This window comes from Leguminivora glycinivorella, chromosome 14 (assembly GCF_023078275.1).
Source record: "Leguminivora glycinivorella isolate SPB_JAAS2020 chromosome 14, LegGlyc_1.1, whole genome shotgun sequence".
NCBI lineage: Eukaryota > Metazoa > Arthropoda > Insecta > Lepidoptera > Tortricidae > Leguminivora > Leguminivora glycinivorella.
The window spans coordinates 7,367,885-7,383,732 of NC_062984.1; the positions used below are offsets into that span (position 1 = coordinate 7,367,885).

Here is a 15,848-nt window from a genome sequence, read left to right on the forward strand (position 1 = left end):
GATGTGTTTTTAAATGTTAATTTCAATTTTTCTATGTCGTCCTTTGTATCGGTGCTAATAATAACCCCGCCATTTTTGACTTTGCGCACCGCTCTTACGTGCAGTTTCATTTCTTCTGGATTAATAATTTTTTGCACCAGGTTTTTCGTTTCCTCACTAGACTTTGACTGGTCTTTAGGGTAAATTGCGACTGAGCTCAAATTTACAGGGCGGACTTCTTTTTTATTACTAGTTTTCACCATATCAGCAAAAGACAGAGCGTTTGTAGTTGGAGTAGTAGCGCTAACGATGCTGTTCTTGAGGGCTCGGAAACTTTCTGACAGGTCGAGTTTTTCTTCCAGAGATTGAAGGTCGTGGTGGTTTTGGATAGCCTTTTGTTTGAGGCTTTGGTAGAGGACTGCCATGTTTGCGGAACCATGGGAAACTTTTCGGCAGAGGCTTTGGATCCTGAGCTTCTGGTCGGCGTTCAATTTGCCTTCCGTCGAGATGCTGCTAATTTCAGAAAGATATTTTTCTATGGTGCTCATCCAGTTCTGAAGGTCTGATGTTGATACCACGTCAAGGGTTGTCTGGTCTGGTCTTGTTTGTTGAACATTTTCATTCCTGGTGTCCGAGTGCAATGGTGTTGATGGTGGACTTCGCTGAGTTTTGGAGCTACGGCCGAATGGACTATTATTACCACTCATTTTGTATAAAGTTATTGATAACTAAACACTGACGTCATAACTACTTGCACAGCACAAGGCACATCGCATGACACAGTTTTTCAATATCGAGGTCAATGCATATTGCACATGATTTTAATTCGTAAATTAATAAAATATTGCAACGTCTTACACGTCTGCTCACACCGATCGCTAGGTATGATTTAGGTATGGTAATGACTGTGATGAATAACTAATGTGGTAATCTTCAGTTGTATGGAAATAATATTGCGTAGAATCGCGACTAGGTAGAGTCAAGATCGTGTAGAAGTAATGACTGTGATGAATAAAGAATGTGGTAATCTTCAGTTGTGTGGAAACAATATTGCGTAGAATCGCGACTAGGTAGAGTCAAGATTGTGTAGAAATAATGACTGTGAAAAATAACGCATGTGATAAACTTCAGCTGCGTGGAATAAATATTGTGCGAAACCGCGACTATGAAGAATATTGGGTAAACTTCAGCTGCGTGAATAAATATTGTCTAGAATCGCGACACAAAAAATAGATGTAAGTTATGTACATGATTGCAGGATTCTTCGTGGCAAACAAGGATATGCTAGGGCTATACTAGAAAAATCGGTCCTTTAGAGAGAAAACAGTTATACCTAGGGAGACTTCTGTGCCCATATTATGACCTGGTTTTTGGGACATGCCAACTTTCACCAAAACATTTGCACTCCGTCTAATAAGCATGACAATATATTCCCTGTTCTAGAAACAAGTTCAGAGGATATATATCAATTTCATTTAGTATCTATTTAGAAAACGTCAAGAAACTTCACATTTTCAAGCAGATTTGATGGTACTATTTAATTGTACCATAACTAAGTCAAAGACTGATTTTTAAGGACAATGTCTTATAGCGGCATGCATAACTTGATAATATCTACACTTTACTATAAGTGTCATCTCTGTTCGCTCGTGGCCCAAAATGCCCATCCTCCTTTGCTTACTTTGAAACCCTCGCAGCGCTCATAATTCCACATTCTGAACCACTCGCTACGTTCGCGGTTCAGTATTGGCATTTTTCGCTTGCTCAGTATCGATATTGGCACGTGCGGTAGCAACAACTTTGCTCCCTTGTAAAACAAATAACCATTAAATTCAATCTTTCTGTCAATAAGCTTCGTGGAAGGTCGCCACTGTAACGATGCAATAGCGAGTATACTACTATGTTACGCGCCGTCACGTAACATACGTGCCGAGTACGTAGCACTTACCCGATAACTTAACATTGTATTGTGGACATAGATTTACATTTAAAGACTCCGCTTTGTAAAGTTTTCTAGAAGATTTATAAAAAGAGGCGGCAATCTCTTACAGAAAGAAATTGAATAAATAATATTTTTTAATACGATAGGAGGCAAACGAGCAGACAGATTGCCTGATGGTAAGCGGTCACTGCCAGCCATGGACACCCGAAACACCAGGCCCCGTAGCCGAATGGCAAATGTAGTCTGGCTCTGTGCGCCAATACGCAAGAGCGATAGAGATAGATAGCTACGAAAGAGATATTATCGTGAGCGTTTGTGCATTAGTGTGCGTAGCCACGCACACAGATGTGTTGGAGGTCCGTTGCCGGACTTTAAGATGTGTGTACGCTCGTTTCTTGAAGGTTTATAGGTAATATCTTACCAAACAGCTTCTACTATGGGACCTATTTAGAAATCGCGAAATGTTGTGTTTGTGTTTTTCTCGACTCTCGTTTATTTTGTTGTCTAATAATTTTCTGTCTTATAATCTCTCTGTCTTGTCTAAAAATCGTGTAGGTTCACTATTTAAACTAATATCCAACTTCGGACAGGACGGAGTTGTCCCCGTGGTCTCGGAGAAGACTGGCTTGAAGTGACATCAACATCTCATCTAGATGGTAAATGATCAGTCCTCTCAACATTGTTCCTTGCTATTTACTTACTTTTAACTGAGTCCTTACTCGGAGGGTAATAAAACGAAACGAAAGTACTGAGTAGGTGCTTACTTCTTCAATTTCTTTCAATGTTGGCCAATTTGGAACCATTTACAATAGAAATCAGCTGTTTAACTCAATAAATACAAAAAGTAACATTTTGTAGTACGTAGCGTTTTTTAACGTATTTATTGTAGGGTCCCAATGCGAACGACTTTTTTTTAGAAATCACACAGCGTCCAGTTGAAGTAGGTAACTGGTGAACTGAGAGGCTGGCGATTTCCTTGCACAACGTATCAGCATTGCGAATTTGCGATACAGAGAGGAAATGTCGCCAGTGTCCTTGATAAGGTCCTGTCCTGTCCTGTCCTTCAAGGTTAAATTTCAGATTTAAGCTAGTTAATTTGGCGTAGCACGTCATTTGCGAATATGATGCGTAGTATCTTGTACAAGTTGTACATAATAAGGGCGCACATTATAATAATTTATCTTCGTTCATTATATTGCCACTTTTTCGAAACCTACGTATAAAAATTATTAGAAGTTTTTAAATACAAGTAATTTCGAAAGTCGCATAAAAATCACCATTATTTCAATCATATCAAGATTCCCCTTTTAGAATTACCCGAGAAATTCTGTCATTCAGAATTACCCTAATGCACCTTAGATGATACACGTTTGCGTCCGTGGCCAACAAATGGTCTCGCCGGAAGACCAGCGCTAACCATAAGGTTAGCAATATGCTGAGGCCATTACGTGATAAACATTATTTATACTGTTTTTTTTAACCATTTGTTTGTATTTTTATGACTGTTTATCATGAATAAATGCTTTGTATTGTATTGTAATAAGTTATTATTAAGATATCGGGATAAACAGAAAACAACAACAGCCAACTTTACCCGAAGCTGGTATTGCTGAAAATGCTTTCTGGTCACGAGTTTGTGGACTCAGTTTTAGAACCGGTTTATACCGGGGCTAACCGGCCACGTCCAGTCTAGCTTATTCTATCCGCTTACATAGTAGATACAGCAAACTAACCAGCATAAGTATCCTCTCCGAATAAGAAGAGTTGATGGGTAGTTGAGATACTTTACCTGTAAGAGTTTTGAATGATTCACGGTTATTTTCATTAGACTTATATCGATGAACCCGTATGTTTTGTAATGCGGACTGGACAAAGGAATGAAATGCGCTCCCACCATTGGTGTTCCCAGAAAAATACGACCTCGGTGTCTTTAAACGTAGAGTGAATTGAATAGGCTATTACTGAATCGGTGAGCTCCATCTTAGACTCTGTCTTCACTTCCCATCAGGTGTGACTAGGGTCAATCGCCGATCAGTCCATAATAATAAAAAAAAATGCAACTGCGTTGAAATATCGGGAGCTCGACAAAAATCGAAAAGGTAATCACGGTCTATATCCCGGCCAATATACCTAAGTCTAATACTTTACCTGCGATTCTCTAAAGACTATCTGCGTTGCCTACGGTGTCTCTGCTGTCAGGCAAGGCAAGGGTACACGCTGACCATTCTGACCAACCTAGCGTTTTTTTGTCCATTTTTACTAACCCTTGGTCTTGCTTGAAATGGTTTCTATCGAAATCATCATTCACCTGCACTTATCTCAGTCATTTGGTGTCGGCGCAGCATGTCCTTCTATTCCGTACCTCTCTATCACCCGTCATCTCATCATTCACTTGTTTCCGTTTCATATCATCTTTCACACAGTCCATCCACCTTTTCCTCGGTTTTCTCTCCCGTTACTTCCTTCGACATTCGTTCTACAATATACATAAGTAAACTAGCAAATGTATATTGGTTGGAAACTCCGCTACCAATTGTTTTTCAGGCGTTTTTTATTAAAAATTACCCGTACTCGTCAGGCAATAACATTCTTCTCGGTCCAGGGTATTTTCTTCGAATACCAAGCGTGTCGCCTCATTGAACCATTATTAGTAAGAACTGAGCGTGCGTGGAAAAGCTATGTGTTTCCAGTTCTATATAAATTGGTTCTCTTAGCTTACCTCGAGGAATAACCTAGGTCTAGAAAACAGGAAACAGTTGGGAAAATGTTAGTTCCATTTATCTGGATACCTGTGCTAAGTGAGGTCTGTTAGGGAGAGATAATTATACATAACAAGGGTAGCCGTCGGCTATCTCTTTAGTGTGTTGTTAACTTTATTTTGTTTTAAAAAACTTCACATGCAGCGATGTTAATTCAGTCCAAGGTAAGTTAGCAACGATATTGTCGGCCTCGCTGGTGCTGTTATTTTAAGCTTCAAACTTCGATGAAGTTCTGACGTTTAAATCAAAATTGATGTTAACATTGCTAACTTATCTTAGCCTGACTATAATTCTGTGCTTTTTTATGTGACACAGGAATTATTACATAGTTTTATTATAATTTAATCACCATTATTCCTCAGTAATTTTATTTAGTGTATCTATCTATTTTTTACACGGTTAAAGTGTTTTCACATTATCTGATCCGATATCGGATGTGTACCTTCTATATATACCTAATAGCTTTTGCCCGCGGCTTCGCTCTCGTTGAATTCGAAAATTGCCAAATGCTCCATACAAAAACTAAAGTTCTAAGTTGCCTATAACATGCGGAATTCCTCAGGGCTCCATTATAGGATCTCTCCTGTTTCTAATATACATCAATAATGTACACGATATATGATTAAAAAAGACTCCGGAATGGAACTCGAGATCTTCTGCTTCATAGTCAATGCGTTTGACCGAGACGCCATTTCGATTTACACTAGCAGTGTCGAAATACACGATATGTATCTTTATTGACAAAATGCGTCATTATTTCTGAGTCTGCTTGAGTTAAGTAAACCAATATCTTTAAATAATTACTTGTCAAGAGTCAAGTGTCACTGATGACAATGTCAACTAAAAATGCGCGAAATATGACGGCTCTGTGTCTGTACACAAAATTTGGCACGCACATTTTCGTAAAATAAATAAAAAATTCACATGGATTTGTCCATGATTTCTGTATGAAACAATGTATTTCGTTCAATACTGCGACGATGGATAATGTATAGTAGATGTATGCGCATATTTTTATTTAGTTGTAGTGTGCGGTGACTAAATAAATGGTAGATGTTTTTTGTATGGAAAGCGAGCCACCTTAAAGAAATCACGTCAATTCGTCGCTCCGCTTTACCGTGAAAGACGGACAAACAAACAGATACACAAGTGTGTGTGAGACACACAAGTCCCACTTATAAATCTTATAATATTATAGTGTGGAAAAATCGAATGCCACATCAATGGCAAGTACCTTAAATATTGTAAATAGCACATTTTGTGTCAAAAAATAACGTGCCGTATTTTATGATGCAGATTGAAAGGGTTACTGATAAGGTTCATTTTTCTCTAAATAACAAATACAATCAGAATAACGGAAGGCCATGAAAATTTGGCACATTATTTGGCACGTTATTTTTTGTCACATTTGACCGGTTCGAGTCCCGACTGAGGCAAGCGATTTTTCATAAATCCTTAAATGCAGAATTTATTGTTTTTAAAAACAAAGGAAGGTCTCCCTTGCATAAAATGTGCTATTTACAATATTTAAGGTAGTTGCCATCCATGTGGCATGGCATGTGGCATTCGATTTATCCACCCTGTATATTATATATAATATATTTTTCTCAAACATGGTATGAAATATTGATGTTATGTGCCTTATAATTGGCAGCGAAGTATGACGTTGCAGGTGCGGCTAGGACGATTGATAGATAATGGAATTTCATACAAACCTTGCAGGCCAAGGCCGGCAAAGTCCTCTTTTTTAATTTCCAAACACAGATAATTGTGACATAACATCCAGGTATTTAGCCAATTAAAAAAAAAACTATAAGGGGCTTTATAGACGTGCCGACTGCAACTGGTACGGGCCTTAGACAATATTTGATTTTGGGTGCGTTTTCATACAAAAAAAATTTTTTCGTTTTTTTTTGAATTTTTTTTTATTTTTTTGTTTGTCTATGTGTGTCTATATGTCTTCGGCCGGCAACCCCCTTTGTCCCGGCCTCTGTAGTAATGTACTATATATAGTAAGTAAGTATGCAATATGAAATGGATACCTATCAAAGGCGTTATCTTTGACATTTGCCTTTGACATCCTTCCTACATCCGATATATATTTTTTTCCCTACTGATAATCTTGTTAGCTCTAAGACAATATTGAACTAAATTATTATAAAGTTTATTCACTTAAACGCCTTGAATCATTTAATTGAAGTTTTCCGGACGAGATCTCAGAACTTTGATCTTAAACGAATCAAAAGATTAGAAATAAGTACATTTTAAATCAGTTATGAAGCAACTAACCTTTTACATTTCCTTCCTATGTATTGAAATAAAAAAAAATGCGACATTGTCAGTGTCAGTGTCAGACAAAATTTCGCGTACACGACTCGCCAAATTTTAAAGTAATAAAAGTTAGTAAATTTTTCGGTAAAATGGAAGTTTTGAGATCTTCAAGGCAAACTAAAATAATCATGGATCATTTGTATTACAATATATTGTTTTAACGGATAGGAATAAAGTTTCTGTGAACAAAAGTGCGAATGTTTTTTGTGTAACTTGAGTGTAAAATTTGGTAAAAACTTAATAAATTGTGATTATGTGTAGATAAATCTAAGTTGACTGACAACGTTTCTTGTAGGTTTAAAGTGGATATCAACATACGTTTAACACATGGAATGTGATTGATAAATTGTGTGTCTGTGTGTGTTCTGTGATCTTCTGTGGATTACTGTCTTTCAACTTCATTTACTGACAAGGTAAGCTTCTAGCTGTATTTATTGAATCCTAAGCAATATTTTCATATCTATGGTGGGCAGTATTAAATTATATAAAAAAAAATCGCACGTAGGTACATAAACCCTCGCCTGTAACAGCGCAGGCAGATCACCTGAAACTACTCAACTTTCGGTGCCATTTTTATCAATTCAGGTCCCTTAGCCGAATGGAATTTCTACGACACGAAACGAAAACGAAACGCCGCGAAAGATAGTCTGGCTCTGTCGCGCCAATACGCAAGAGCGATAGAGATAGATATCTACGATCGTTTCATTTCGTGAGCGTTTGTGCATTCGGCTACGCACGCAGGGTTTTCAAGAAAATGAAATTGTGATTTTTCAGTCCCGCCCACATACGCTAAAAATGACCTCACATTCCGCAGTCCGTCTGCGTTCGGGACATATACCATGTAATAAATTTTATCACCTCATGAAGAAAAAGGATACAAACCTCTGTGAGTATTGCAACAAAATAGAAGACTTAGTCCACATATTTATAGAATGCACCGGATGTCTAGTTGAGCGAAGAAACATTTTAGGTGATATGTTAGATAGTGCCTTATCCCTAAATATCTGGCTTTCACAGCCTTTGTCAAAAGAGGCTGAGAAAATAGTTACGTATTTAAAAAAAATATCTCGCACTAAGATCTGAGTGTTAGGTACACATGTGAAATCTCCTATGAGGCTGGCATCGTCACCACGAGTGTACGGAAGCCTCTATAAAATAAAAGATTAAAAAAAAAAAACCCGCAGTCGACATCTACGACACCCACGGGAGGAAAGGGAGAGTTATGAAACCGTGACTAGGTAATAGGTATTTTTAAAAAGCTTACAACCGCTAAAGGCGGAAGGGTCTTCTGACATTGACGACTAACATTTATTTTAGGCCCTGAATTAGGTACCTATTAATTTGTATATTAATTGTGTAACTTTTTGTTTAAAAGTACTCTTAACTGTGAATATAAATACCAATTAAATAATTTGACTACGAGTAGAACAGCAGTTGCCGAGATCGTTTGAGTGACTCCACAGATGTCATATAAACCATAGATCAAGCAAACGTATCTACTTAGCGTGTCAAATGAACTCAGTGAAATCCACTGAGTTGTCCGTCTTTAATCGCAGCTTGCAGCTTTCGGGCGTCAATTTTTGTAAGTTGAAGTCAACAAAAACATTAAAAATGCCTCGTTACATGATATTTAATTGCAACAACATAAAACTTATCAACACTCAAGGGCCTAAGACATATTTAAAATCACAGGCAAGTAACAACTTCAGTACAAAATCTGACACGCTCGGCCGCCATACAAATAAATGAACTCGTTTCTTCTATCTAAATCTAATTCTGTGAGTGACCCTTTACGAAATTAATTTCAACATGGCTATCTTCCGCGGTCATCAAAATGCTCTAAAACGAAGTTGTAATTTGCAATGAAAAAGACATAACTTTAGAATGATGACCGGTCTGCCTTAGTGGGTTGTCTACCTTGTCTGAGAGATTGATGGTTCTGAGTTCGAATCCTGGTAAGGGCATTTATTTGTTTAAAGAACACATATATTTGTTGTTTTCTATTGTATAACTATATCTATACATATACCTAGTTAAATATAGGTAAGCCAATTAGTCGGCGATTACTTAATCATGTATTTATTAGCTTGATTGAATATTCAACACAAACATTATATAAACCAGCCTCATAATAAGAATAAGCCTTCTGAGTGGCTTTACTTGAATATTAAAAAAAAAAGTCATAACATTTCTCCTTTTCGGAATTGTCGTTTAATTTGATTGAAAAATGCTTTCAAACGTTTTCTCTATCAATATTCAGAATCCCGATTTGTTTCGCTCATAACCCTATTTAAAGTACAAATTGATGACTTTTGTGTCATTTATTAATATCTCGGCTTATCGAAAATGTCCCAAGGATGGTAACAATGTTTTATTATTGAAATTGTCCGTAATGATAGGCGATAAGCGAGCGCTCGCAGAAATGGGCCGATGGGACGACATTATATCGGTTCAGTTCGTCATTTATTGCAAACGGGTTATTGATTACAGAGGCTCTTAAATCATTTGTTACACTGTTTTGTTATAATGGATTTGTTTAGATAAGTTGTGTTTCCAAAACACCCCGCTTGGTGCGCTGTTAAAATTCGCATACAAAACAAGGATTACTTTTACCACAGATATTATGTAGAAGGAAGCAGATCGGACATGCAGATGGGCATGATTTGTTTTGAATACGCCTGCCGAAACTTTTTGAACTCACACACTTGTAGATGGACGCCCCTATTGCGCAATACACGTGCATAATTCCATGGCTATGTACATGCGAACGACCAGCGAGTCGTGTCATCACGCACACGACAACTGTATGCTCAATCATAGATAACAACTCCGCTATCTAGTATGATTACTATGCTCTGGGGGGATTACTAAAAATTATACATTAGAGGTACATCAACACATTGATATAAATAAATAAATATTGTATGGACACCAACAAAGACCCAAAAGCAAAGCCCCAAAAGCAAAGCCGATAAACATACTTATATAGTAAAATACATTCTTATATACATAGAAAACATCCATGACTTAGGAACAAAATTAAATATCCGTGTTCATCACACAAATAAATGCCCTTACCGGGATTCGAACCCAGGACTGGGGCTTAGCAGAAGCCGTCGTCAAAAGATTAAAGGTAAAAAAATACATTTTTGTCATATAAAATCGTTTATTGCTAAATCTAAATTTAAGTTATGGTAATACTCCATAAAATTATATAAATTATCTAAAATGGAACTAAACAATTTACTTACAGAATTGTTGCCATGTTTAAATATTTTGTCAAAATTATGACAGTAACGCAGTGGCGCCCTCATTTATTTCCTGCTATTCTATGTCACACGTAGTCTACGTATTTTTTTATTAATGGCGATTCCAAACGCAGCAGCAGTTAGCTTTGTACACCAGGTTCTTCCTTTGCTTCTCAAAACGTCTAGAAGAATAAAATATTCAATTCAAATTCAGATAATATTGAATCAAGTTGAATAGTCGATCATCTAACTTACTAAATTTTACACTGACAAAAGTTTATCATAAACAAAAGTCATAATCGTAAAGCTGCTTTTTACTTTGAACCCAATATTTCATCTATATCTACATAATTTGAACATCTATCTATTAGGAAATGGTGCCCTACTGTCCAATGTCCATAACATACTCAAGAAATACTTTTAGTAACTGCATTTTTCCAGAGGTCGGGAATTATACAATTGTTGATAGAAGAAAAACAATCTAGCCGAAACTACAATGAGTGACGTGTTTGTCATCCTCATAAATTTTCTCGCATCTTTTGACGCTTGCTTGAAATACGATTAGCATGTTTAAATAGTAGGTCAAACACAGCATATCATACTCTACGAAATAATAAAAAAGTGAACTTACATATTAAATACGAAGCCTCGAACTGGCCTATTCTCCTCATCAGTACAGTCGGCTACCTCATTAATATCAGCGACGGTCGTCGGATCGTTAGAATTGATTTGATTGATCGTCTTCAAATTCTTCACAAATACATCGTACCGCTTATTATACTCATCAGTCCCTGAATATTCTTTCTTATGTTCTAGAATGAATTTATCGAATAAGGACCTGGCTTCTGATATGTCGTATATTGGTATTATTGGACCTTGTGCGGACACTAATACGCTGAACAATGCCAGCGAAGATATTGTCAGAATAACTGTTTTCATTGCGAGTTTAATTGGAATGTAATTGAAATCGATTAAGAGGTGCTTATATAACTTGGTTCACCTTTGAAGGAAACAATTTGTAAATTATACGCTTGACAATTCCTGTTATTTTGGAGTAGGTACTGTTCGTACAACCTTTCGAAAAAGGTTTTTCTTCTCCGCTAGGAGGGATTAAAGTGGTATTTTTCATATCTAATTCTAGATTCTTTTATTAGGTATTATTTTGGCGAAATAATAACTAGCAAAGTTATTATTTTATAGATCTTGTAAGGCTCACAGATAGTGTCAAAATTATGAATCGAAATAAAAATCAACATCGAAATCAAATTAAAAGCGCTACCATGCTTAAGAGGATACGATACCGAAGCACGAATTCAAATTTGAGATTTTTAGGTCTTTATCGCCGTCGCGCTGACGGGGGCGGCACCCACAGAGAGGCCCTGTGTGCGTGGCGCACGCACACACCCGCGTCCACCGCCGCGCGCCGGCACAAGTGTTTACGCATAATGTTTTGGACTCCGTGAAGATATTAAGTGTACTGATTTGACTAAAATGCAAATTTGTAATGTTTTAAGGAATGGTAGATACAATTCCTTATCTTATACATAATGTGATTATCTTAAAAGATGATTTCTTTTAAGAGTCACATTGTTAGCGAAATAAAGTTTTTCGGTATGTAAAAAGCTAAAACCTTTTCGATTTCAAAGAGAAGCCATATTATAGGAGTAGGTACGTACAATCAACCAATTAATCTGAATCCTAGGTCATTGGCCAATCTAGACCCTTTCACAGTAAAAGTAAAACTGACTTCTGTAGCAAATAAATGACGGTGTCAATACGACAGGGTTCTAGAGTGGCCTAGGATTCTACATAATTGGTTGACAGTATCTACCTACCAAAAATGTATGTGAATCTTATTCTTTTTTTTGCACATGTTTGACAGAAGTGACAGCGTAGGAAAATTTAACTAGGTAACAATTTGGTACCTATTATATTACCAGACACCGGATTATGTTCCAAGGTAATTAGAACTTTTTAGCAGAATTCTAACAAAAAATCTGCCAAACAAAATCTTATTGCATATGAAGCATAAGGACCTTTTTCAGATGGAAAGCTACATATGCATCTTATATTTCTAATTTTCTAGGGTTGTGTATACATATTACCTACCTAGCATTAGAAATACAAGGCTTAGCACAGAACAAGACCAACCATAAAAATGCTTAACTAATTTGCCAGCTAAATTTAAACCTAGGTATCGGTACTTAAACGTATAGATACTTTTGATATTTTTATTATTTAAAACTTATTTATACTTACATATCAGCATTTCTGTTACCATAGAATTAAAACGTATATAACACTCATTTCATCTACCAACTAAGGGCATCTGTAATCTACATACAAATAAGGCCCGGTTAAAAGTCTCGAAATGTTATGTACATTTTATAATTAGATAAGTGTAAATGGGTCAAAAATTGGGTCCATGTGCAATTGTGCATTAAGTAGGTGCACTTTTCCCAAATTGCTGCATGTATGAAATAAGGCCCATCAGTAACTTAACAAAAAATAAGGTATTTCTTACATACCGAATTAAGCGTAATTGTGTCGCTTAACTTCAAACCTGGATAAATCCATTCTGCTACAAGGTTAATATATATTTTTAATATATTCAATCTTAAAGCAGAATGGATTTAAGTACCCAAGTTTGAAACTAAGCGACACAATTGATAGTATGTATCTAGGAGATATTTTCTTTACAAAATCGTATTATTCAAGAGCGCTATGATAAACGCACGTCGAAATAAAGTAAAATTGTCAATATTTACCGATGAGATTGTGCTCTGTGTGTAATGGTAAACATTAATAATATGAAAAGTAATTGTTTCAGTCAGAGAATCTTCACTCGTCAATTTCGTCTTACTCTTTAGTTGTGAAACATGGGTGACAAAGGACGGTCGCCAGAAGGAAAAGAATAAAAATATATGGATACCTATATATATTATAATATTTTCAGTACAGATGGTGTTTTTTACGCACTAGTGCGAGAAGTGGTTCATTATATGTACTGTACTCATCTGTACTGAAAAACGTCGTACGATACACGTGCGAAAAGGAAATTCGTAACTCGTGTCGATTTAAAACACTCCCTTCGGTCGTGTTTTAATTTATCGCCACTCGTTTCGAACTTCCTTTTTACGCACAAGTAGGCGGAAGTGAAATACTATTATCCCGTAGGACAACAGGTTAATATCAAAGTACTTTAATTAACTACCTAATTTTAATGTTGTCTTGATTCCCGTCGTCGTTCGTCGTTCGTCGAAATTCTGGTCCTAGAGTATTTAAATTAATGGCACAGATATTTGTTCCTGAGTCATGGATGTTTTCTATGTATATAAGTATGTATTTATCTATTTAAGTATGGTTTTGTATTTATCTATGGGATATGGGTTAAATTGTGGCGTAGGCGAGAGGCTGGCAACCTGTCACTGCAATGTCACAGTTTCGTTTCTTTCAACCCCTTATTTGCCAAGATTGAAGCTTTAGTAGTTTCATGTGTTCTGCCTACCCCTTTATGGGATACAGGCGTGATTGTATGTATCCCAAAGATTTATTATTTATTATTTATTAGTAAAAACATGTTTACATGACATTACAGTAAAACCAATGCGTCACGAAACTTAGATAACAAAAAAAAAAAAAAACAGTAAGTAAGAACATGAAAAAAAAAACAAACAATAAAGTTTAAAACCAAACAATTTATTTGGGCGATGACGTAACAGCGTGGCTCCGTTGCATCGTTTGCCCCGGTGTAGGCTTCGGCAAGTTGCCCCGGAATCGCCGAAAAACCACACCTTTCGGCCAGAAGTCTGCGCTCGCGATGGTGTCCTGCGCTATATCGTCGCCTAGCACCCATAGTACAAGTACAAGAGGCGGAAGTGAAATACCTTCTCCCCTGTTGTGGTGCAATGGGGTTTAAATATCAAAAAAATATGTAAAAGAAGAAACTGACTGACTGACTGACTGACATATCAACGCACAGCCGAAACTGCTGGTCCTAGAGATTTCAAATTTGGCACATATGTTCCTCATATAGTGTAGAGGAGCATTAAGAAAGGATTTTTCAAAATTCTCCTCTTAAAAGGGTGAAATGGGGGTTCAAAGTTTGTATCGGGAAACAAGTTTAGTTTGACTATTTTATTAGAAACTTCACAGGAGGATTCCTAAAGACATGTTTCAGGTTTTTTGAAAATTTGACCCCTAAAGGGGTGCAAAGGGGGTAAAGTCAAAAACACAATATGGGTATCGTTTTTATGGTTTATCGGGTCGCTGATCACGATAAATATTTAAAATTGAATGAGGTGGAAAAGAAATTTTCTCCCCTGTTGTTGTGCAATGGGGTTAAAATATCCAAAATAGGCATAAGTATAGGTTTAGTTTTTATCTTTACTTCTGGTTCAAGAGATTTCAAATTGAAGTTCCTTAGAGGAGCACTAAGAAAGGATTTTTCAAAGTTCACCTCCTAGCATGATAATTTGACAGGGGCAAGGACAGGGACAGGGACAGGGACAGGTACAGGGACAGGGTCAGGGACAGGAACGGGATAGGGTTAGGGTTAGGGATAGGGAAGGGATAGGGGTAGGGGTAGGGGGTAGGGGGTAGGGGTAGGGGTAGGGAAGGGGTAGGGGTAGGGGTAGGGAAGGGGTAGGGGTAGGGATAGGGATAGGGATAGGGATAGGGATAGGGATAGGGGGGATAGGGATAGGGATAGGGATAGGGATAGGGATAGGGATAGGGATAGGGATAGGGATAGGGATAGGGATGCGGATGCGGATGCGGATGCGGATAGGGATAGGGATAGGGATAGGGATAGGGATAGGGATAGGGATAGGGGACGGGGATAGGGATAGGGGAGGGACAGGGGCAGGGACGGGACGGGGACGGGGACAAGGATAGAGATAGGGACGGGGATAAGAATAGGGATTGGGGTCGGAATAATCGGTCGGCAATCGATATCTAGGCAGTGTAAAATGCAGGTGGCTCAGTGGGAAGGGATTAGTAAGTATGCATCGGCGAGTATCCTGCATCCGTAATAACTATTACATTCAATGTGCTGTAAGAAGATCGTTGTTTGCTTGCCTTCTATAAGTTTACGTTTGCAATAAGTATAAGCAAAATGGAAAAAATTGTAAGCGATAATGCAAGGAAGTACTTTTTACCCTACCGACCATAGCGTCGAGATACTGGCTATGTGGGTTGTATGAAGTTTCCCCAGTATAAATATTTATATAGGTAAAATACATACATATTCGTACCTACTACCTACGCTGTGGTCGCTGTGTAACAATTCTACAATCATTGCAAGAATTTCTTTTAAAACAATAGTAATATGTGTAAGGTACAGTCAGCCAAAAAAGTGGTTTACCACTTTTTGATCAATAGAGTCGAAAAGTGGGAAACCACTTTCATGGCTGACCGTACAGCAAATAGATCAGTTACAATGGCCCCCCAGTCGAGAATTGCCCCGCTTTACCTTAATCGAAATAATCGCGGACAGATGTACCTACAAAGAAACCTACGGATCCAAATGAAAATCTTATTTTTGTAAACGTTTCAATAAGAATACTTTTATTACGCGGGCGAAGCCGC

General features: G+C 37.3%; 1 protein-coding gene across 1 annotated transcript; it reads right to left on the reverse strand.

Annotated features, from left to right (window-relative positions):
- Positions 1 to 10,157: 10,157 nt before the first annotated feature.
- Positions 10,158 to 11,198, reverse strand: LOC125233197 (probable cysteine protease RD21C). Its single transcript, XM_048139101.1, has 2 exons — positions 10,891 to 11,198; positions 10,158 to 10,441 (listed from the first exon to the last, which is right to left on the reverse strand). The coding sequence occupies exons 1-2, from the start codon at positions 11,196 to 11,198 to the stop codon at positions 10,372 to 10,374; spliced, it is 378 nt and encodes a 125-aa protein (XP_047995058.1). The 3' UTR covers positions 10,158 to 10,371.
- Between the last annotated feature and the right edge of the window lie 4,650 nt (positions 11,199 to 15,848).

What these genes read in the sequence shown, in the direction of transcription:
- LOC125233197 (XM_048139101.1), bottom strand. Translation starts at nt 11,198, where the DNA reads ATGAAAACAGTTATTCTGACAATATCTTCGCTGGCATTGTTCAGCGTA. An exon ending in CGAGGCTTCGTATTTAATAT is followed by an intron (nt 10,442 to 10,890) that starts GTAAGTTCACTT and finishes TTATTCTTCTAG; the next exon opens with ACGTTTTGAGAAGCAAAGGA.